At 43.1% G+C, this 25,504-nt stretch overlaps 1 protein-coding gene across 1 annotated transcript in view; it reads left to right on the top strand.

Annotated features, from left to right (window-relative positions):
• The first annotated feature begins 2,276 nt into the window (after positions 1–2,276).
• The window catches only part of egln1a (egl-9 family hypoxia-inducible factor 1a), a 55,680-nt gene continuing 32,452 nt past the window's right edge, over positions 2,277–25,504 (top strand). Inside the window, exon 1 of the mRNA XM_034184313.1 lies at positions 2,277–3,216. Coding sequence (XP_034040204.1) covers positions 2,545–3,216 — 672 coding nt within the window. The 5' untranslated portion in view covers positions 2,277–2,544. The remainder of the gene's footprint in view (positions 3,217–25,504) is intronic.

Genomic DNA, 25,504 nt, shown 5'->3' with positions numbered 1-25,504 from the left:
CCCTTTCTCATGATTGGATTCACCTGTGTAAGGAAGTCAAGGGTCAATGAGCTTACCAAACTAATTTTGTGTTCCAATAATTAGTGCTTATTGTATTCAAATCAATAAAATGACAAGAGTGCCCAAAGTTATGCACCTGCCCAATTTTGTTAAAATAATTACTGCACACTTTCTGTAAATACTAGAAACTTCATTTCACTTCTCAAATATCAGTGTGTTTGTCTGCTATATGATATATTTAACTGACATTTCTGATCCAGACAACCAATGATTTATAAAGGAAAACCATGAAAATTATCAGGTTGTGCCCAAACCTTTGCATACAATTATATCAAAAGCCAAGGGGCCTCTGTGTGCATACATGCACACAGAGAAGAGATGCAAAGAGAAACCTGCAAAGAGAGGTGCAAAGAGAAATCTGCAGAGATACACAGAGAAACCCCGGTTTCTCTGATCACAGACAAACCGGGAAGAGCTGACATTTGCCATTTGGTATGCTTATGGTACTTTGGGTCAAGGATGAATGCTGTGAAAATGGAAAGTTTATAGGACTAATATTTTTGGAGAAATTAGGGATATTAGGTAACAACAGTGAACAATGGATGTTGATAATTACATTCTGGACTCACACGCCATTCCAGCAGGGGGCAGTAAGTCCTATATTAAAAGTGAAGCGGCCTCTGCGTACGTGTATGCGTGCATGCGTCTATGTCTACCTTTGAACACGGAGGAACTAGTGAGAGCTGACATTTGCCATTTGGTATGTATGCTTATGTATTTTGGGTCAAGGATGAACAGCACCAAAACGGAAAGTTGATAGGACTAATATTTTTGTTGAAACTACAGATATTAGGTAACAACAGCGAACAATAGACATTGATAATTACATTCTGGACTCACGCATCATTCCAAATCTTTATACAAACTTTGCATAATTTATTACCGCTCTTGAAAAATGCAGCTACCTATTTTATAAAACATACTGTAAGTCCCTTCAGCTGCTCGCTTGTTTTCACTCAGGGTCGCCACAGCAGACAGAGTGTGGAACTGCATGTTGATTTGGCACAAGTTTTACGCAGGATGCCCTTCCTGACGCAACTCCACATTACATTACATGGAGAAATGTGGCAGGGGTGGGGTTTGAACTTGGAAACTTCTGCACTGCAACCATGTGCACAACGCAATACTATACTATAACTGTGTTTTAGATAATCAACAGTGTGCGTCTGCCTCGCTGTTTGATACCGGATACACTGATTTAAAAACAACCAGGGCACCATCTTGAACCCCTTACTGTGTCTATTTGTGCCTCCAAATGCACAGCAATCTGGCATTTTCAGGAAATAAATAAATAAAATAGCTGGACTTCCATGCAGACAGATAAACAGCGAATGCTATTTTGGAACCAAGATGGCACCATGAGTCACGTGACCTTTTTTTTTCCCCACTCGTCATGTCGCCACTCTCTCAATTCAGGCACACTGGGCCTGGGCTGGGGGAGATGGTCCACTTTTGAAGATATTTTAAAAACAGTTTTTGCACATAATAATGACAATATTAACCAGATTCTACTATCCATCCATTTTCTATACCTCCTATTCCAACTAAGGGTCACGGGGGTGCTAGAGCCTATCTTAGTAGTCATAGGGTGTGAGGTGGAGTACACCCTGGACAGGATGCCAGTCTATCCCATAGCCAGATTCTATTTATTTGAAAAATATATATTATTATTATTACTGTTGGTATTATTTATTATTTAGGAACAAAGTAATGCAGTTGGAACCATGTTGACTTTGAAACTAACACTTGTTTTGTCTGAGCCCACTGCATTGATATATGTATATATATATATATATATATATATATATATATATGTATATGTATATATATATATATGTATATATATATATATATATATATATATATATATATATATATATATATATATATACACGCATGTTGTTAATGGATTCAGGTGAACCAGTAAATTTTGATTTCTGAGCAGTGATTCGCACTGCCAAGTTTCGCACTGCATCCAGAAAGATGAACGTGTGGGGTTTTGCTGTTGTTATCAATCGATTAAATTGTTCAACTTCATTGTTTGTATCAGACACTTAGTGTAATGTATTTGTACTTTTCTATATTTGTAAAGTAGGCCGACACTTTGTTTGCAAGCGACTGAGGAAGCCTTGTGCACCAGCTCTCATTTCTCTCACCGTACTTGAAGTGACCACAGAAGGGCGGTGCCTGATTGTGACGTCATACCTAGGCGGGGCTCAGTCAGTCTGCGCACGTACACTTGCTGGATAGACCGCTTGTCCGCAGAAATGCTGGCAGAATACAACGACTCAGAAAATGTTCGCTTGGAGACACTTGTTGCGATGTTATTTCACTCCTAGAATCCATGAGGAGAAGGCTGGTGTGATTAAATGGTTCCGTTTTGAGGTTTGGTGTCCGGTTTGGCTCGTGCCAAAGTTGTTGGTTAGCAGGGCGCGTGTGAGGGATCGGAATTAAAGGCGCAGGACACCCGAGGTGGATGCAGACATGAGCGACTTGATCAGGGACCGCCAGTACTGTGAACTTTGTGGGAAAATGGAGAACCTCCTCATATGCGGGAGGTGCCGGAGCTCCTTCTACTGCAGCAAGGAACACCAGAAACAGGACTGGAAGAAACACAAGCTCATCTGTAAGGAAGCGGACAAGCCGCACGTCCCCAGACAGAAGCCCGAGCTGGCGCAGGAGACAGCCCAACAAACGAAGGAGCAGGCGGCTTCGAGCGGGGAGAAAACGAAAGGCTGTATTCCCAAAGCAGAGACATCTGAAGCCGGTGACAAAGCCCGAGAGCAGGGCTCCAATAATTGCACAACACCGAACGGACAGAGCAGTTTAAACCCCCAGAAACTGGCTGTGGAGTATATCGTCCCGTGCATGAACAAACACGGCATCTGTGTGGTGGACAACTTCCTCGGAGCTGAGACAGGGATGGGTGTTGTGGAGAATGTCAAATCCCTGTATAAAACGGGCAGATTCACAGACGGACAGCTGGTCAGTAAAAAAAGCGATTCCACCAAAGACATCCGGGGGGACAAAATCACGTGGGTCGAGGGGAAGGAGCCCGGCTGTGAGAACATCCGCTTTCTGATGAGTCGCATGGACGACCTGATCAGACACTGCAATGGCAAACTGGGAAACTATACAATAAACGGAAGGACTAAAGTAAGTATTTCAGCATTGTATAGATGTCTGAATTTGTAATGAGCGGAAAATGTGTACAGTTATTCAGGGTGTATTCATGCTTGAAAGATAAGGTTCTTTAAGTGCAAAGTTGCACTTAAACGGTATTTTCAACAGGCCCGATTATGTTGACTGTGCATGTAGAAAATACAGTGGTAAAGTAAAATTTTAGCCTGAAAGTATTCTGTGACATGGTGGGACATGGTCCAGTCTGTATGCCATATGCAGTATCAGAATTGGTCCACTTCCAAAAGTAGACCTGGTCATATTGGAATTACAGAAGTGCAATTCTGGAAGCTGTTGCACACAAGCTTCCAAAATAAACCATTTGAACAGGGAAGACATATATAAGCCCCAAGGCATGTTGTACTGGCGTTGATCTTCCTGTATACCAGTCCTTGACAGGTTTGTTCCCAAAGGGAAGTGGGGTGGACCTTGCAGCTAACCTGTAAAGCCACCTCCAAAAAAGAACACTTGGATAGCACCACACAGGGTCTGTTGTAACTGAATGATATACAGTAGACTGCCTCCGAAAATATCACTACAGCAATATTGTTTTCATTTTAAGACCATTGTATGTCATTGATATAATAATATGTATACATCGCGGACATGAATGAGCGACACTCTTCAGCATCTCACCATGTCATTTAGGTTCTTAAGACTTTTTTCAGGAAATGCTTCTGGGGACCATTTGCATGGCTAAAAACCTGCATCTTTGCCACTCAGCTCCTGCCACCCCCAACTATGGCCCTCTTAAACCCCTGTCATTTTAAGCATTTTCTTTATTTGCATCTCACATGTCTGGAAAAAGTCCCCACCACCACATTTAGGTCCTTCACACTTTTTATTTTCAGTAAACACCTCTGGGGAGCATTAGTATGGCTAAAAGCTTTCAGCTTGCGGGGGAGCTTCCTAATTACAGCCCTCTTAACCCCCTGCCACTTTAAGGATTTTTATTTTTTAAATGTAGCTAGATGTAAATTAATATTCAAACTTTTCAGCTAGTTGACAGTAGGGTAGCACAATATGGCCAAATTATCGTATTTCAATATTGAAGCCAAATATTATCACTCTATTCAGATGATATGACTATAATTTCACACAAAGTGCAGCAACAGTAAGAATTAAGCATTCTTAAAGAAAACAGTAATAATGCCACCACACTCATTTTGCACTCATAAGGTTAGGATTCGGTGCCCTCCAAAAGTATGGGAACATTTGGTATTTTACACATTTTAATTTGTTTATGCAATTAATACAAGAAATACAAAACATATAACAAAAAAATATAAAATTATCTTTGTTAAACTCAAACTGAAAGCATATCTCTAAAACTAGATATAAATTAAAAATATAAAAGCCAAGATGATGGGTTGCATAAGTAATGCTACACTTTGGCATAATACCTGTAAATAATAGTCAGTTTTATTTCCAGTTTTCTTCAGACAAATCAGGGGATGGATACATGAACATTTCAGAGTCACTGAATATGTCTTGGACTTGATTTACATCAGTTATGAAGAAATAGAAAATTTTCTTTCACCAAAACATCAAATCTAGGCTTGCATCTCAGATGTATTTTCTGGCAAATTGTAGCCGAACGTTCAGGTTTTCTTTTCTTTTTAAGAAAATCCTCCTCTGTACTACTTTATCAGGAAGCTGTACTTTATGTTTTTAATTAATGTATATCAAGTTGTAGAGATTTGCTTTCAGTTTGAGTTTAAGGAAGATAATTTTTTGATTTTTCTTCTTTTTTGTATTTAAATTGGAACCAGCATGTCCACAATCAATGTAGAGAAATTATCATTTTCCTGTTACACACCCTCAAAAACAACGTAACGGCCCAACTGTAGTGTAATTTTTCATTATAAAATCGTAACTGTTATAATGCTGATGAGAACCCTGTACAGTGCATCCAGAAAATATTCACAGCTCTTCATTTTTCCATGTTATGTTACTGCCTTATTCCATAATGGATGAAATGTGTTTTTTTCCTTAAAATTCTCCACGCAATACCTCATAATGATGATGTGGAAAAAAGTTGTTGTTTTTTGTTTTAGATTATTGCAAAAAAAAAAAAAGAAATCACACTTACTTAAGTATTCACAGCTTTTGCCATGAAGCTCAAAACTGAGCTCAGGTGCATCCTGTTTCAACTGATCATCCTTGAGATGTTTCTACAGCTTAATTGAAGTCTACCTGGGGTAAATTCAGTTGATTGGACATGATTTGGAAAGGCACACACCTGTCTACATATAAGGTCCTACAGCTGGCAGTGCATGTCAGAGCACAAATCAAGCATGAAGTCAAAGTAATTGTCTATAGACCTCCAAGACAGGATTGTCTCGAGGCACAAATGGGGAAGGGTACAGAAACATTTATGCTGCTTTGAAGGTCTCAGTGAGCACAGTGGCCTCCATCATCTGTAAATGGAAGAAGTTCGGATCCATCAGGACTCTTCCGAGAGGTGGCCACCTATCTAATCTGAGCAATCGGGGAGAAGGGTCTTAGTCAGGAGGTGACCAAGAACCCGATGGTCACTCTGTCAGAACTCAGTATTCCTCTGTGGAGAGAGGAGAATGTTCAGAAGGACAACCATCTCTGTAGCAATCCACCAATCAGGTCTGTGTGGTAGAGTGGCCAGACGGAAGCCACTCCTCAGTAAAAGGCAGATGGCAGCTCAGCTGGAGTTTGCCAAAAGAAACCTGAAGGACTCTCAGATCATGAGAAACAAAATTCTCTGGTATGATGAGACAGACTGAACTCTTTGGTGTGAATGCCAGGTGGTATGTTTGGAGGAACCCAGGCACCATCCCTACAGTGAAGCATGGTGGTGGCAGCATCATGCTGTGGGGATGTTTTTCAGCGGCAGGTTACAGGGATGGGTATTGATAAGATTTTATCTATCAATGTCATTATCAATTCCGCTTGTCAATCCTTTTTCTTTATCTATTCCTTATGAATACCTCTTGTGCATTTTCTGTGTACTAAAAGTGTACTAAAAGTGGGCTTTACAGGTTGTCTGTGTATGTCAACAGCATTTTATTGAGTCTTAAAGTAAATAAATATGAACTTGGTCACTGGATCCTGGATCTCTGGACATAAATGGGAATAAAGAAAATCTGTAGTTTTTGTCAAAAGCATTTACTTTCAGGTATAAATGCGACAAATTTAACTCCATAGCCTCTGAGCTGTGGTCTTGCATGTCAAGATCAATGTAATTCATAAAGAATGGAGGACATCTCAATTCGGGGAAAAAACCCAACGGTTTTGGTCTGTTGTAGTTTGCTGTTTATATTACAATCTTTGGAAAGAGGTGTCATTTGACTTAAAATGGCGATTGGCTTTGAAGTTATTAATTCCGGCCGGAATCTATCTTGCCAACGTTTGGAGCTGCGCTGTTAGTCCCGCAAAACAGATGATGATATTATTGTTAATAGTTATTGTTATTATTTCCTTTACCTGAGGGATAGTAACTTCAGTTTATGAACTGGCGAAACGGGTCCAGCTCACACCAGAGAGCCATCGCGTGCACTGCCCCACAAAAAGTTAATGAGGAACAAATAAAAACTCCGGTGTGGAACAAAGGACGATTCTTGTTTCTTGCCCGCAACAAGACAATACTCCCAGTCAGTGACTTTAGTCAGCACAAAGGTGAGTCAAGATTGATATCTTTAAATGGCTTTGAGGGGGGTTAATGAAGAAATTGCAGACCCGCTGATTCTGAAAAGCAGCGAAGCATAGAAGCCTCACTGCTTGAAGCAGCGGGAAAATGATAATTTCTCTACATTGATTGCAGACCACAGAGTAGAGATGTAGCGAAAGGATAATTTTCCCAATACACACCCTCAAAAACAACAGCTGCTCTGGTGTAATGTGAACTGAAGAACCGATAAGGAAATCGTTAAGCAAAAGGCTATTGGTGTCGGTGGATCGATCTTATCAAGTCTTAACAGGAACTGGTTTTGAATACCCATCCCTAGTACATGCATGCAAGAAATGGTGTCTAAAAATGTATTATGTGTGGGAGGTACACAAAAAATAACTTGGAAGTTCACCAAAAATTTACCACAAGTCATATGGAAATGCCCAAATCTGTGCCACTCATATATTGTACTATATATGGATGGGACAGAGTTGACAAGACTTATTAAGTTGCCAGATCTCTCTCACCCATACAGAGCATCCTGAAATCATCACACTTATTTGGAATGAGCAGGAATCAAGTAGAATCAGCCAGAATGGGGGGGGGGGGGGGGGGGGGGTGTAAAAAAAAATCTAGGTTCGTGTCACATTTGGGAGAGACCTGCAAACAGACATTCTTACGGCTCTAAGAATGCCGTTGGAATACAGAGAACTGTGCTCTGTGCCCTTTATTTATTTATTTTATTTCAAGGAAATATCACATATTATTTAGCATCCCTGTTAGCAAAACAACATCAAAGTATGATTGTCAGTCTGTCTGCACACACATGGTAATAATTAGTGGTTGCTGATGTATTTTATTGCTAATTATTCATCACGCTCTGAGAGTCACAGGGACAGCCAATCACTAGCTAACTGCATTCTACTGGTGGTTGGCTCTCACTGCGGTATTGTATCACTTCCTGTTCCGGAGCACAGCTGTGTTTTGCTGTATCTGTTAGGTGTTTAATCTGCGCAGTTAAATTGATCTAGTTAACTAGATAATGATTTGTTTCACAGTGTAATCTTCACGTGCCTTAACTAAAGCACTCCCTCTGCTGAATCACCTCTAAATTATTCACACATTATTCACTTTGTGTGTTTTTAGGAATCCGCTAGCTTAGCACAGCTACTAGCTCTTAGCCGGTTTAGCATGGCAGCTTCTCCTGTCTCTCCCGCACTTTTCTGCTCTGGGTGTGAAATGTTTAGTTATTCCTTGGCCTCCTTTAGCAGTAATGGTACTTGTAATAAGTGTAGCTTATTCGTAGCTTTGGAGGCCAGGCTGGGCGAATTGGAGACTCGGCTCTGCACCTTGGAAAATCCTACAGCTAGCCAGGCCCCTGTAGTCGGTGTGGACCAAGGTAGCTTAGCCGCCGTTAGTTCCCCTCCAGCAGATCCCGAGCAGCCGGGAAAGCAGGCCTACTGGGTGACTGTGAGGAGGAAGCGTAGTCCTAAACAGAAGCCCCGTGTACACCGCCAACTCGTTCACATCTCTAACCATTTTTCCCCACTCGGCGACACACCTGCCGAGGAACAAACTCTGGTTATTGGCGTGTTTTGAGAAATGTGAAGTTAGCGACACCAGCAACCATAGTCATTTGTCTTCCGGGGGCCAGAGCAGGCGACATCGAAGGAAATTTGAAACTGCTGGCTAAGGCTAAGCATAAATTTGGTAAGATTGTAATTCACGTCGGCAGTAATGACACCCGGTTACGCCAATCGGAGGTCACTAAAATTAATATTGAATCGGTGTGTAACTTTGCAAAAACAATGTCGGACTCTGTAGTTTTCTCTGGGCCCCTCCCCAATCGGACCGGGAGTGACATGTTTAGCCGCATGTTCTCCTTAAATTGCTGGCTGTTTGAGTGGTGTCCAAAAAATGAGGTGGGCTTCATAGATAATTGGCAAAGCTTCTGGGGAAAACCTGGTCTTGTTAGGAGAGACGGCATCCATCCCACTTTGGATGGAGCAGCTCTCATTTCTAGAAATCTGGCCAATTTTCTTAAATCCTCCAAACCGTGACTATCCAGGGTTGGGACCAGGAAGCAGAGTTGTAGTCTTACACACCTCTCTGCAGCTTCTCTCCCCCTGCCATCCCCTCATTACCCCATCCCCGTAGAGACGGTGCCAGCTCCCAGACCACCAATAACCAGCAAAAATCTATTTAAGCATAAAAATTCAAAAAGAAAAAATAATATAGCACCTTCAACTGCACCACAGACTAAAACAGTTAAATGTGGTCTATTAAACATTAGATCTCTCTCTTCTAAGTCCCTGTTAGTAAATGATATAATAATTTATCAACATATTGATTTATTCTGCCTTACAGAAACCTGGTTACAGCAGGATGAATATGTTAGTTTAAATGAGTCAACACCCCCGAGTCACACTAACTGCCAGAATGCTCGTAGCACGGGCCGAGGCGGAGGATTAGCAGCAGTCTTCCACTCCAGCTTATTAATTAATCAAAAACCCAGACAGAGCTTTAATTCATTTGAAAGCTTGACTCTTAGTCTTGTCCATCCAAATTTGAAGTCCCAAAAACCAGTTTTATTTGTTGTTATCTATCATGCACCTGGTCGTTACTGTGAGTTTCTCTGTGAATTTTTGGACCTTTTGTCTGACTTAGTGCTTAGCTCAGATAAGATAATTATAGTGGGCGATTTTAACATCCACACAGATGCTGAGAATGACAGCCTCAACACTGCATTTAATCTATTGTTAGACTCGATTGGCTTTGCTAAAAATGTAAATGAGTCCACCCACCACTTTAATCATACCTTAGATCTTGTTCTGACTTATGGTATGGAAATTGAAGACTTAACAGTATTCCCTGAAAACCCCCTTCTGTCTGATCATTTCTTAATAACATTTACATTTACTCTGATGGACTACCCAGCAGTGGGGAATAAGTTTCATTACAGTAGAAGTCTTTCAGAAAGCGCTGTAACTAGGCTTAAGGATATGATTCCTTCTTTATGTTCTCCAATGCCATATACCAACACAGGGCAGAGTAGCTACCTAAACTCTGAGTGAAATAGATTATCTCGTCAGTAGTTTTATATCCTCATTGAGGACAACTTTGGATGCTGTAGCTCCTCTGAAAAAGAGAGCCTTAAATCAGAAGTGCCTGACTCCGTGGTATAACTCACAAACTCCCAGCTTAAAGCAGATAACCCGTAAGTTGGAGAGGAAATGGCGTCTCACTAATTTAGAAGATCTTCACTTAGCCTGGAAAAAGAGTCTGTTGCTCTATAAAAAAGCCCTCCGTAAAGCAAGGACATCTTACTACTCATCACTAATTGAAGAAAATAAGAACAACCCCAGGTTTCTTTTCAGCACTGTAGCCAGGCTGACAAAGAGTCAGAGCTCTATTGAGCCGAGTATTCCTTTGACTTTAACTAGTAATGACTTCATGACTTTCTTTGCTAATAAAATTTTAACTATTAGAGAAAAAATTACTCATAACCATCCCAAAGACATATCGTTCTCTTTGGCTGCTTTCAGTGATGCCGGTATTTGGTTAGACTCTTTCTCTCCGATTGTTCTGTCTGAGGTATTTTCATTAGTTACTTCCTCCAAACCATCAACATGTCTATTAGACCCCATTCCTACCAGGCTGCTCAAGGAAGCCCTATCATTAATTAATGCTTCGATCTTAAATATGATCAATCTATCTTTATTAGTTGGCTGTGTACCACAGGCTTTTAAGGTGGCAGTAATTAAACCATTACTTAAAAAGCCATCACTTGACCCAGCTATCTTAGCTAATTATAGGCCAATCTCCAACCTTCCTTTTCTCTCAAAAATTCTTGAAAGGGTAGTTGTAAAATGGCTAACTGATCATCTGCAGAGGAATGGTCTATTTGAAGAGTTTCAGTCAGGGTTTAGAATTCATCATAGTACAGATGTTGTGTGGGCCGCCAGAAGAGGAGGTACTGCTGGCCCACCACCAGAGGGCGCCCTGCCTGAAGTGCGGGCTTCAGGCACGAGAGGGCGCAGCCGCCTCACAGGAGCAGCCAGGGTTACAGCTGTCACGCATCACCTGCAACAGCTGTTACCCATCATCTGATCAACAGGGGAATATCAGCAGGACGACGCCTCCACCTCTTTGCCGAGATATCGTTCTACCTGGAAGGTAACGTACCTCGGCTGACTGTTTTGACAGTATTTTTTTGTGACTTGTGCGTTGTTAGTGTGGACTACTTTTCCAACGAGAGGTGGAGGTAGCATTCCTGCTATACGGATTCCTGGGTGCAAACACGCCCTCATTTAATTGCTTTTTGTTCCTTGCCAGCAGTACCAGGTCCGACACGCGGAGGCAGTGGCCACCTGGGAGTTCGGGACTTGGCGGTTCCAGTATTCCTGGGGTCTGGTGGCGGAGGAAATCATGTGGTTCCGGTTCTGCTTTGGACAGGCGTCTCCTATCTTCGAGCCTGCCCACACGACATCTTTGTGAATTGACTTTTGTCCATTGTTGTAATCTGTTGTATTTGTTGTGCACATTCACAACAGTAAAGTGTTGTTATTTGACCTACTCCATTGTCCGTTCATTTGCGCCCCCTGTTGTGGGTCCGTGTACCTACACTTTCCCAACAGGATATCTCGGCCAACGTCATGGATCCCGAGGGGCATCAACCGGCTGTTGAACGGCCAATGGAAGAACAGGGCGCACAGGCGTCCGCAGGAGGAATGATCGGTGAGTTGCAGCGGATCCTCACCGCTTTCACGGCTCGGTTGGATTTAATGACCGAGCAGAACGTCCTCCTTAACCGCAGGGTGGAGGCTCTCGCCGCGCAGGTGGAAGCGCGCCCTCAGGGCGCTGCTGCGGCTCTCCCTCCTGTCGACCCTGTGCGTAACAGTGACGTTCCACAGGTCGTTCAACGACCCCTCCCACCTTCCCCTGAAGCATACATAAGCCCTCCAGAGCCATACGGGGGTTGTGTGGAGACGTGCGCGGACTTTCTTATGCAGTGTTCGTTCGTCTTCGCACAACGTCCCGTCATGTATGCGACTGATGCTAGTAAGATAGCTTATGTAATTAATCTGCTTCGCGGCAAGGCACGCGCTTGGGCTACAGCGCTTTGGGAGCAAAATTCACGGCTCCTTCTGACATATGATGGGTTTGTGAGGGAGTTCAGAACAGTGTTCGATCACCCAAATAGAGGAGAGACCGCTTCAGCCGTGCTGCTGTCAATGAGACAGGGGCGCCGGAGCGCAGCTGCTTATGCAGTCGACTTCCGCATCGCGGCTGCGAGGTCCGGCTGGAATAACACTGCCCTCCGCGCCGCCTTCGTAAACGGACTGTCGTTGGTCCTGAAGGAGCTCCTGGTGGCCAAGGACGAACCGCGGGATTTAGACGGGCTTATTGATCTCGTTATACGATTAGACAATCGGTTAGAGGAACGCTGTCGGGAGCGAGGCGAAGGACGTGACCGGATACGCGCCGCCCCTCTCCCTTCCGGGTGCGAAAAGGGGCCGCCCTCCCCACGCTCCACAGCCGCAGCGCTTTGTGGGGCAACAGCTCCCCCTGTTGACGTTGTTAGGGAAACGCACAGGGCCAAAATGGGGAGGCTGATCCGTGGAGAGTGTTTTCTCTGCAGCTCAACAGAGCACACACAGAGAGACTGCCCCAAACGGCCAAGACGTCAACACTCGCCCTTAGAGACTGGGCTAAGGGGGGGTCAAGACATTCAAGTGAGACACACACAAATTGCCACACGACTCCCAGTCACAATCCTGAGCAGGGATTTAACCCTTCAAGCCCGAGCACTGGTGGACACGGGGTCAGAAGGGAATCTGCTAGACAGCAGATGGGCAAAGGAGGTAGGGCTCCCTCTGGTGGCGCTTCCTACGCCATTGCAGGTGCGGGCACTAGATGGCACCCTCCTGCCTTTACTCACACACAAGACACAACCAGTAACTCTGGTGGTGTCTGGAAACCACCGGGAGGAGATTGAGTTTTTTGTAACTCCTTCTACCTCCCGCGTGATTTTGGGCATCCCAAGGATGTTAAAGCACAATCCCCGGATCGATTGGCCGTCTGGGGTGGTGGTTCAGTGGAGCGAAACCTGCCATCGGGTGTGTTTAGGATCCTTGGTTCCTCCCGGTTCCCAGGCTAAGGAGGAGGTCAAAGTCCCTCCCAATCTGACGGCAGTGCCGGTTGAGTACCACGATCTTGCTGACGTCTTCAGCAAGGATCTGGCACTCACCCTTCCCCCGCACCGTCCGTACGATTGTGCCATTGATTTGGTTCCAGGCGCTGAGTTCCCGTCCAGCAGGCTGTACAACCTCTCACGACCTGAGCGCGAATCAATGGAGACCTACATCCGGGACTCATTAGCTGCCGGGCTGATCCGGAACTCCACCTCCCCGATGGGGGCAGGTTTCTTTTTTGTGGGCAAGAAAGATGGCGGACTTCGTCCATGTATTGATTACAGGGGGCTGAATGAGATTACGGTTCGCAACCGATACCCGTTGCCATTATTAGATTCCGTGTTCACCCCCCTGCATGGAGCCAAAATCTTTACTAAGCTGGATCTTAGAAATGCGTATCACCTGGTTTGGATCCGGAAGGGAGACGAATGGAAGACGGCATTCAACTCCCCATTAGGTCACTTTGAGTACCTGGTCATGCCGTTCGGCCTCACAAACGCCCCCGCGACGTTCCAAGCATTAGTTAATGATGTCTTGCGGGATTTCCTGCACCGATTCGTCTTCGTATATCTAGACGATATACTCATCTTTTCCCCGGATCCTGAGACTTATGTCCGGCATGTACGTCAGGTCCTGCAGCGGTTGTTGGAGAACCGGCTGTTTGTGAAGGGCGAGAAGTGTGAGTTTCACCGCACATCTTTGTCCTTCCTGGGGTTTATCATCTCCCCCAACTCCGTCGCTCCTGATCCGGCCAAGGTTGCGGCGGTGAGAGACTGGCCCCAACCCACTAGCCGTAGGAAGCTGCAACAGTTCCTCGGCTTTGCAAATTTCTACAGGAGGTTCATTAAGGGCTACAGTCAGGTAGTTAGCCCCCTGACAGCCCTGACCTCACCAAAAGTCCCCTTCACCTGGTCGGATCGTTGCGATGCCGCGTTCAAGGAGTTGAAACGGCGCTTCTCGTCTGCACCCGTTCTGGTGCAGCCCGATCCTAGTCGCCAGTTAGTGGTTGAAGTGGACGCCTCGGACTCAGGGATAGGAGCTGTGCTTTCCCAGAGCGGGAAGACCGATAAGGTCCTTCACCCGTGTGCCTATTTTTCCCGCAGGTTGACCCCGGCCGAACGGAACTATGACGTCGGCAATCGAGAACTCCTTGCGGTGAAAGAGGCTCTTGAAGAGTGGAGACATCTGTTGGAGGGAACGTCCGTGCCATTCACGGTTTTCACTGACCACCGGAACCTGGAGTATATCAGGACCGCCAAGCGGCTGAACCCCAGGCAAGCCCGCTGGTCACTGTTCTTCGGCCGTTTTGACTTCCGGATCACCTACCTTCCCGGGACCAAAAAACAGAAATCGGATGCCTTGTCCCGGGTGCATGAAGACGAAGTCAAAACGGAGTTGTCGGATCCACCGGAACCCATCATCCCGGAGTCCACTATCGTGGCCACCCTCACCTGGGACGTAGAGAGAACCGTCCGGGAGGCCCTGGCACGAAGCCCGGACCCCGGAACTGGGCCAAAGAACAAACTATACGTCCCACCAGAAGCTAGGGCTGCAGTCCTGGACTTCTGTCACGGCTCCAAGCTCTCCTGTCACCCAGGGGTGCGAAGAACCGTGGCAGTTGTCCGTCAGCGCTTCTGGTGGGCGTCCCTAGAGGCCGACGTCCGGGATTATATCCAGGCCTGCACCACCTGCGCCAGGGGCAAGGCTGACCATCGCAGGGCACCAGGCCTACTCCAGCCGCTGCCTGTGCCTCATCGCCCCTGGTCCCACATCGGCCTGGATTTTGTCACGGGCCTCCCGCCGTCCCAGGGCAACACCACCATCCTCACGATAGTGGACCGGTTCTCCAAGGCGGCTGACTTTGTGGCCCTCCCGAAGCTCCCAACAGCCCAGGAGACAGCGGACCTCCTGGTCCACCACGTCGTCCGGCTGCGTGGGATTCCAACAGACATCGTCTCCGATCGCGGTCCCCAGTTCTCCTCGCAAGTCTGGAGGAGCTTCTGCCGGGAACTGGGGGCCACGGTGAGTCTCTCGTCCGGATACCACCCTCAGACCAACGGGCAAGCAGAACGGGTAAACCAGGAGGTGGAACAGGCTTTGCGCTGCGTGACTGCCGCGCACCCGGCGGCCTGGAGTACCCATTTGGCCTGGATCGAGTATGCTCATAACAGCCAGGTGTCTTCAGCCACCGGCCTCTCCCCTTTTGAGGTATGTCTGGGGTATCAGCCCCCGTTGTTTCCGGTGGTTGAGGGAGAGGTCGGTGTGCCCTCGGTCCAGGCCCACCTACGGAAGTGCCGTCGGGTGTGGCGTGCCGCCCGTTCTGCTTTGCTAAAGGCCCGGACGAGGGCAAAAGCCCATGCAGACCGTCGGCGGGCCCCGGCCCCTGCGTATCGGCCAGGGCAGGAGGTGTGATTATCCACAAAGGATATTCCCCTCAAGGTGGACTCCCCCAAGCTACAGGACCGTTACATCGGCCCATTTAAGATCCTTAAGGTCATCAGTCCAGCCGCGGTGAGGCTTCAGCTTCCGGCCTCACTGCGGATCCATCCTGTGTTTCACGTGTCCCGGATAAAACCACATCACACCTCACCCCTCTGTACTCCGGGTCCGGCACCGCCTCCTGCCCGGATCATCGATGGCACGCCGGCTTTTGGATGTCCGTAGGATGGGCCGGGGCTTCCAGTATTTGGTGGACTGGGAGGGGTACGGCCCCGAAGAACGCTCCTGGGTGAAGAGGAGCTTCATCCTGGACCCTGCCCTCCTGGCCGATTTCTACCGCCGCCACCCGGACAAGCCTGGTCGGGCGCCAGGAGGCGCCCGTTGAGGGGGGGGTCCTGTTGTGTGGGCCGCCAGAAGAGGAGGTACTGCTGGCCCACCACCAGAGGGCGCCCTGCCTGAAGTGCGGGCTTCAGGCACGAGAGGGCGCAGCCGCCTCACAGGAGCAGCCAGGGTGACAGCTGTCACGCATCACCTGCAACAGCTGTTACCCATCATCTGATCAACAGGGGAATATCAGCAGGACGACGCCTCCACCTCTTAGCCGAGATATCGTTCTACCTGGAAGGTAACGTACCTCAGCTGACTGTTTTGACAGTATTTTTTTGTGACTTGTGCGTTGTTAGTGTGGACTACTTTTCCAACGAGAGGTGGAGGTAGCATTCCTGCTATACGGATTCCTGGGTGCAAACACGCCCTCATTTAATTGCTTTTTGTTCCTCGCCAGCAGTACCAGGTCCGACACGCGGAGGCAGTGGCCACCTGGGAGTTCGGGACTTGGCGGTTCCAGTATTCCTGGGGTCTGGTGGCAGAGGAAATCGTGTGGTTCCGGTTCTGCTTTGGACAGGCGTCTCCTATCTTCGAGCCTGCCCACACGACATCTTTGTGAATTGACTTTTGTCCATTGTTGTAATCTGTTGTATTTGTTGTGCACATTCACAACAGTAAAGTGTTGTTATTTGACCTACTCCATTGTCCGTTCATTTGCGCCCCCTGTTGTGGGTCCGTGTACCTACACTTTCCCAACAACAGAAACAGCATTAGTGAAGGTTACAAATGATCTTCTTATGGCCTCAGACAGTGGACTCATCTCTGTACTTGTTCTGTTAGACCTCAGTGCTGCTTTTGACACTGTTGGCAATAAAATTTTATTACAGAGATTAGAGCATGCCATAGGTATTAAAGGCACTGCGCTGCGGTGGTTTGAATCATATTTATCTAATAGATTACAATTTGTTCATGTAAATGGGGAATCTTCTTCACAGACTAAGGTTAATTATGGAGTTCCACAAGGTTCTGTGCTAGGACCAATTTTATTCACTTTATACATGCTTCCCTTAGGCAGTATTAGTAGACAGCATTGCTTAAATTTTCATTGTTACGCAGATGATACCCAGCTTTACCTATCCATGAAGCCAGAGGACACACACCAATTAGCTAAACTGCAGGATTGTCTTACAGACATAAAGACATGGATGACCTCTAATTTCCTGCTTTTAAACTCAGATAAAACTGAAGTTATTGTACTTGGCCGCACAAATCTTAGAAACATGGTGTCTAACCAGATCCTTACTCTGGATGGCATTACCCTGACCTCTAGTAATACTGTGAGAAATCTTGGAGTCATTTTTTATCAGGATATGTCATTCAATGCGCATATTAAACAAATATGTAGGACTGCTTTTTCGCATTTGTGCAATATCTCTAAAATTAGAAAGGTCTTGTCTCAGAGTGATGCTGAAAAACTAATTCATGCATTTATTTCCTCTAGGCTGGACTATTGTAATTCATTATTATCAGGTTGTCCTAAAAGTTCCCTGAAAAGCCTTCAGTTAATTCAAAATGCTGCAGCTAGAGTATTGACAGGGACTAGAAGGAGAGAGCATATCTCACCCATATTGGCCTCTCTTCATTGGCTTCCTGTTAATTCTAGAATAGAATTTAAAATTCTTCTTCTTACTTATAAGGTTTTGAATAATCAGGTCCCATCTTATCTTACGGACCTCATAGTACCATATCACTCCAATAGAGCCCAGTGAACAGGAGGTCAGCTCTGTGGAAAAACAGGTTGCTGATTTCCTCCTATCTAAAGGTATAGAAATGGATTTAAATAACATTGAAGCGTGCCACCCTCTGCCCCGGAGAAATGACGGTGATAAACGAACCGTCATCATGAGATTCATCAACAGAAAATACAAAACAGCACTGTTAAAACAAGGAAGAAAACTGAAAGGGACAAACGTATTCATCAATGAACATCTCACCAAACGGAATGCCGACATCGCCAGGAAAGCACGCTTCTTAAAGAAACAGGGAAAAATCCAGCACACATGGACTTCAAACTGTAAAATATTCATCAAACTGAACGGATCACCTGAACAAGCAAAAGTCATGGCAATAAGGAACATCGAGGAGCTGGACAAATATGAACAATAGGAACATCGAGGATCTGGACAAATATGACCAATAAGGTATGAGGACACAAACACATCACAACACCATGACACAGACCAGAGGAACCTATTCATCTACTACATCATCTACATCTGGAGACAAGAAGGATATAACTCAAAGGATTGCTGATCATGGAAAAGTAGAACTGAGAACATTTAAATACACAGACCACAATGTACTGGACTTGGAGCACGATATAGACCCGGACAATAATTTTTTCTCAAATATCAATGACAGTTGTTGCTATTATACAGATGAACAGTTTAATCGGATCATTAGAACGGATAACAAATTATCAATAATCCATTTCAATAGCAGAAGTCTATATGCAAACTTTAACAACATTAAAGAATATTTAAGTCAGTTTAAAAAAATATTTAACATAATTGCTATTTCAGAAACATGGATCAATGAAGATAAAGGAATGGATTTTGAACTGGATGGATATGAATTTAATTGTGTAAACAGAATAAGAGTGGAGGAGGAGTGGCTGTGTATGTGGATAAGAACATGGATTATAAAATAGTAGACAATATGACAACTGTGATTGATAACTTATTAGAATGTATAACTATTGAAATATGTGAAGAAAAAAGCAAAAATGTATTAGAAATGTATTGTATCAGCTGTATATATAGAGCACCAGGATCTTGTATTGAAACATTCACTGACTGTATGGGAAAAATGTTCTCAAAAACTAATCAAAAAACTGTGTTCATTTGTGGTGACTTAAATATTGATCTGCTCAATCCAAATAAGCATAAAATAACAGATGAATTTATCAGTATAATGTACAGTATGAGTTTATATCCAAAAATCACCAGGCCAAGCAGAATTACATCCCATAGTGCTACCTTAATTGATAATATATTCAGCAATGATATTGAGAATAACACTGTGAGTGGATTATTAATCAATGACATTAGTGATCATCTACCAGTTTTCATCGTTTATAATAGAAACCATCGGCGGAATCAGCCAGAGGAGAAAATAAAATACAGGAGTGCGGACAGAGGAAAACATGAACACACTAAAGAAGGATTTACAGGAGCAAAACTGGGAAAAGGTATACAGTGAAAGTGATGTTGATAGTGCATATGAAACTTTTTTACAAATATTTACATCATTATATGATAAAAATTGTCCAATTAAACAAGACTACAGAAAACAAAAAATCCAAGCTCGACCATGGATGACGAAAGGGTTACGAAATGCATGTAATAAGAAAAATACACTGTATAGAGAATTCATAAAACTAAAGACTAAAGAGGCAGAAAATAGATATAAGAAATACAAAAATAGATTAATATTATACGGGTATGTAGGAAGGAATATTATAGTAACATATTATATAATAACAAAAACAATATTAAAGGAATATGGGATATATTAAATAGCATTATCAAAAATGGTAATAAAAAACAGTTACCCTCAGTATTTCATTGATAATAATGTCAAGAAGGAAAATAAGGGTGAGGTAGTCAACGGTTTTAATAATTTTTTTGTAAATATTGGACCAAGCTTGGCAGAAAAAAATCCTGATTCCCAACCTGAGGATTGGGATAATAATCTCATAGAAAGAAATCCCTGTTCAATGTTCCTCACAGCAGTGGATGGAAAAGAAATTATAGACATTGTGAATAATTGTAAATATAAAACATCTACCGATTTAAATGAAATTGATATGGTGGTGGTAAAACAGGTCATTGAATGGATTGTAGAACCATTAACATACATCTGTAACTTATCATTTCAAACCGGTAAATTTCCCAATCAAATGAAAATAGCTAAGGTTGTGCCGCTGTATAAGACTGGGGATAGACACCACTTCACAAATTATAGACCTGTTTCTTTGCTTCCACAATTTTCCAAATTATTAGAAAAGTTATTCAATAATAGATTAGACAAATTCATAAATAAACATAAATTACTTACTGATAGTCAATATGGATTCAGAGCACATAGTTCAACATCACTTGCATTAATAGAATCAGTTGAGGAGATTACAAACGCCATAGACCACAAATTACATTCAGTTGGAATATTTATAGACCTTAAAAAGGCTTTTGATACAATCAATCATGACATATTAATCAATAAACTTGAACAGTATGGGATTAGGGGGTTGGTGTTGCACTGGGTGAGAAGCTACTTAAGTAACAGAAAACAGTTTGTGAAGTTGGGGGAATATACATCATCATGCTTGGACAATGCTTGTGGCGTCCCACAGGGGTCAGTATTGGGTCCAAAACTGTTTCTAATTTATATAAATGATATTGTCAATGTTTCCAAAATATTAAAATTAGTATTATTTGCAGATGACACAAGCATTTTTTGTTCAGGGGGGGATTTGCAGGAGTTACTGAGGAGGATCAGTATAGAAATGGGAAAATTGAAAATATGGTTTGACAGAAACAAATTATCATTAAACTTAAGTAAAACAAAATACATGTTATTTGGCTATTGTAATACAGACATACAGGTTCAGTTACAAGTTGAGGGGGTAGATATTGAAAGGGTACATGAAAATAAGTTTCTGGGGGTGATTATAGATGATAAGATAAACTGGAAGACTCATATAAAACATATACAAAGTAAACTGTCAAGAAGCATTTCAGTTCTAAACAAAGCGAAACATATTCTGGACCACAACTCACTCCGCATTCTTTACTGCTCACTGGTTTTACCATATTTACAGTACTGTGCAGAGGTATGGGGTAATACTTATAAAGGTACAACACAATCACTATCAGTAATGCAGAAAAGAGCTATAAGAATTATTCATAATACTGGCTATAGAGATCATACAAATCCACTATTTTTACAATCCAAATTCTTAAAATTCACAGACTTGGTTCATTTTCAAACAGTACAAATTGTGTATAAAGCAATAAACAATTTACTTCCAGCAAATATTAAAAATATGTTTTTTAACAGATCAGGGGATTACAGTCTGAGGGGGAAATTTAATTTAAAGCATCAGTGGGCACGAACAACATTAAAAGGTTTCTGTATTTCTGTCTGTGGGGTGAGGATGTGGAACAGATTGGGAGTGGGGCTCAAGCAATGTCCAAGCATGAACCAGTTCAAACAGCGGTACAAAAATATGTTTTTTTCTAGGTATAGGGAGGAGGAAGGGTAATGAGGGTTAGGGTGTTTTTGTTTTTTTGCTTCGGCTTGTAAATATATAGTATTTTGTATGTAAGTAGGTATGTGTAGGTGTATATTTATGTTTGTGTATATATATGTATATGTGTATGTATGTGTATGTATGTTGTGTGTATGTATATATATATATGTGTGTATATATATGTATATATATATGTGTGTATATATATATATATATATATATATATATATATATATATATATATATATATATATATATATATATATATATATATATATATATATATATATATATATATTGATATCGGTTTAGGTGTGTAGGAATCTATGTGTATATGTGGCAAAGGGTATTACTGGTTGTGGGGAAGAAGGGGTAGGGATAAATAAGCTGATGCTTCACCCTACCCCTTTTCGGACATGTTGGGTACACAGTAGGTTTGTGTGAAATAAACACTTCTAGAGTCAGAGCTCTATTGAGCTGAGTATTCCATTAACTTTAACTAGTAATGACTTCATGACTTTCTTTGCTAACAAAATTTTGACTATTAGAGAAAAAATTACTCATAACCATCCCAAAGATGTATCGTTATCTTTGGCTGCTTTCAGTGATGCCGGTATTTGGTTAGACTCTTTCTCTCCGATTGTTCTGTCTGAGTTATTTTCATTAGTTACTTCATCCAAACCATCAACATGCTTATTAGACCCCATTCCTGCCAGGCTGCTCAAGGAAGTCCTACCATTATTTAATGCTTCAATCTTAAATATGATCAATCTATCTTTGTTAGTTGGTTATGTACCACAGGCCTTTAAGGTGGCAGTAATTAAACCATTACTTAAAAAGCCACCACTTGACCCAGCTATCTTAGCTAATTATAGGCCAATCTCCAACCTTCCTTTTCTCTCAAAGATTCTTGCAAAGATTCTTGAGAGGGTAGTTGTAAAACAGCTAACTGATCACCTGCAGAGGAATGGTCTATTTGAAGAGTTTCAGTCAGGTTTTAGAATTCATCATAGTACAGAAACAGCATTAGTGAAGGTTACAAATGATCTTCTTATGGCTTCGGACAGTGGACTTATCTCTGTGCTTGTTCTGTTGGACCTCAGTGCTGCTTTTGATACTGTTGACCATAAAATTTTATTACAGAGATTAGAGCATGTCATAGGTATTAAAGGCATTGCGCTGCGGTGGTTTGAATCATATTTGTCTAATAGATTACAGTTTGTTCATGTAAATGGGGAATCTTCTTCACAGACTAAAGTTAATTATGGAGTTCCACAAGGTTCTGTGCTAGGACCAATTTTATTCACTTTATACATGCTTCCCTTGGGCAGTATTATTAGACGGTATTGCTTAAATTTTCATTGTTACGCAGATGATACCCAGCTTTATCTATCCATGAAGCCAGAGGATACGCACCAATTAGCTAAACTGCAGGATTGTCTTACAGACATAAAGACATGGATGACCTCTAATTTCCTGCTTTTAAACTCAGATAAAACTGAAGTTATTGTACTTGGCCCCACAAATCTTAGAAGCATGGTGTCTAACCAGATCGTTACTCTGGATGGCATTTCCCTGATCTCTAGTAATACTGTGAGAAATCTTGGAGTTATTTTTGATCAGGATATGTCATTCAAAGCGCATATTAAACAAATATGTAGGACTGCCTTTTTGCATTTACGCAATATCTCTAAAATCAGAAAGGTCTTGTCTCAGAGTGATGCTGAAAACTAATTCATGCATTTATTTCCTCTAGGCTGGACTATTGTAATTCATTATTATCAGGTTGTCCTAAAAGTTCCCTAAAAAGCCTTCAGTTGGTTCAGAATGCTGCAGCTAGAGTACTGACGGGGACTAGCAGGAGAGAGCATATCTCACCCGTGTTGGCCTCCCTTCATTGGCTTCCTGTTAATGCTAGAATAGAATTTAAAATTCTTCTTCTTACTTATAAGGTTTTGAATAATCAGGTCCCATCTTATCTTAGGGACCTCGTAGTACCATATTACCCCATTAGAGCGCTTCGCTCTCAGACTGCGGGCTTACTTGTAGTTCCTAGGGTTTGTAAGAGTAGAATGGGAGGCAGAGCCTTCAGCTTTCAGGCTCCTCTCCTGTGGAACCAGCTCCCAATTCAGATCAGGGAGACAGATACCCTCTCTACTTTTAAGATTAGGCTTAAAACTTTCCTTTTCGCTAAGGCTTATAGTTAGGGCTGGATCGGGTGACCCTGGACCATCCCTTGGTTATGTTGCTTTAGACGTAGACTGTGTTTCATAATTATTGTATGGCCTTGACTTGCAATGTGGAGCGCCTTGGGGCGACTGTTTGTTGTGATTTGGCGCTATACAAGAAAAAAGTTGATTGATTGATTGATTGACTTCTAAACTGAAAACACTGTTCTTATAACCTCATAACACCTCTGGAGTGATTTACAAGATGTCAGCATGCATGCTAACTTCCACTCCTGTCAAAAGCTCATGTATGATCACGCCCTCCTGCAGATGCAGTTAAAACAAATGGTGTATAATTGGTTGATTAACAGAGAGGCTTTATTGAACATGTACAAATTGTATGTAAGACAATAGGATCTTAATAAGTAAATGTAATATAAATGTAAATAACAATATATGTATAATTAATTTGATATACTCGTATACCTACACACACACACAGGGTGACCCAAAAAACAGAACCCATAAAAATTCATCATAATAAATCCTACAAAGGTCCAGCAAATTTCTTGAAATTTCAGTCCGTGCACGATCATTCCCCAATGTTTCAGTTGAGGGAAAAAAGCAACGCCGGTGCGACACATCTGTTAAAAAAAAAAAAAAAAAAAAAAAAAATTATCAAAGGTGCTAAACACAAGAGGGACAGTCCCCAAACTTTCAGTTGTCATGGTCGCTTTGCATAAATATCATGTTCTTCCCAAATTATGCTCCAAATGGTATGATTTGTTGGAGTTATATTTATAATATGTAAACATAAAAATCTAAATTATATAAATGCATATAAACTCACCAGCTTTGGGATGACTCACCGACCTATTCGATTTACGTGAATACTGCAGTTTACGTAGTGTGTGTTGCAAAGAGGGAGTGGTGTGGCATGGCCTCCACAGAATTGCCAGCTGAAAGGGGGGTGTTGCCTATGATCTGGGGCTAAACATTAAAGGCAAGCGTATCTATCAGTAATCTCTGATGTTTGGTACTGCTTTTGGTGGTGGAGAAAAAGCGTGCACTGTATGCCTCTCTCGCGCTCCCTCCCGTTCTCTTGTTTTTCCCTCCCCTGGTGCCTGTATGAAGCGCTTGCTTTCCCGGTATGTGCCTGTGAGTTTATCTCAGTTCGTCTGTAGTTTCTCCCTCTGACGTGTGTATGCATGTGCAAGGTACGTGGCCAGCTCGCCAAACATACACACACAGTGTGCAGAATAAAAACATAATAATTTATTCATGTGGATGAAGTGCAGCCAGTCTGCTCTGTGTAAGTCTTATCACATCTCAGAAGCTAAGCAGAGTAGGTCCTGGTTACTCAGATGGGAGACCTCTTTGGAAGACCAGGGGCTGTGTGGTTTTCTCCAGGTTGTGTCAGGAAGCGTAAATCCCAGTATGAATTTGTGCTGGGTCTGCTTTGGAAACCCTGAATGAACAGGAGCAGCAGAAAGAACAACATATGGATGAAGTATCTTGGTGCTAGAAATGGGTTCACCAAAGTCTTTAGCTCACAAAAGTGTAATATGTGGTCTATTAGATAATAAACTGACCCTTTTATTTTTTTTTTTAACTATATGGATTTGAATGACGTGCGATTACACCAATCATGCTTGAACCCTCGTGCGCATGCGTGAGTTTTTTCACGTGTGTCGGTGACATCATTTCCCTGTGGGCAGGCCTTGAGTGAGATGTGGTCCCGCCCTCTCGGCTGAATTCCTTTGTTTCACACGCTGCTCGAGACGGCGCGTGTTGCTTTATCAAAAATTTTTTCTGGACCTGTGAGGAATATCCGAGTGGACACTATTCGAGAAATTCAGCTGGTTTTCGGTGAAAAGTTTAATGGCCGATGAGAGATTATGGGGTGTTTCTGTTGCTGTAAGGACTTCCCACGGAGCGGGACGTCGCGCAGCGCTTACAGGCGTCGTCGTCGGCCTGTTTCGAGCTGAAAACATCCTAATTTAAGGCTTAATTCACCCAGGACGTCGTGAGAGAACAGAGAAGATTCAGAAGAGGCCGGCATGAGGACTTTATGCGGACATTCCACTGTTTAAGGACATTTTTTAATGAAAGACGTGCACGCAAATTCGCCGAGTCGTTTCCGTGACGACTTAGCAAATCTGTGTGCGCCGCGACAGGA

The sequence above is a fragment of the Thalassophryne amazonica genome, chromosome 13, assembly GCF_902500255.1.
Source record: "Thalassophryne amazonica chromosome 13, fThaAma1.1, whole genome shotgun sequence".
NCBI classification, from domain to species: Eukaryota; Metazoa; Chordata; class Actinopteri; order Batrachoidiformes; family Batrachoididae; genus Thalassophryne; species Thalassophryne amazonica.
Note: the sequence above shows the minus strand (reverse complement) of the source record. Positions and strands in the feature narration are given on the sequence as shown.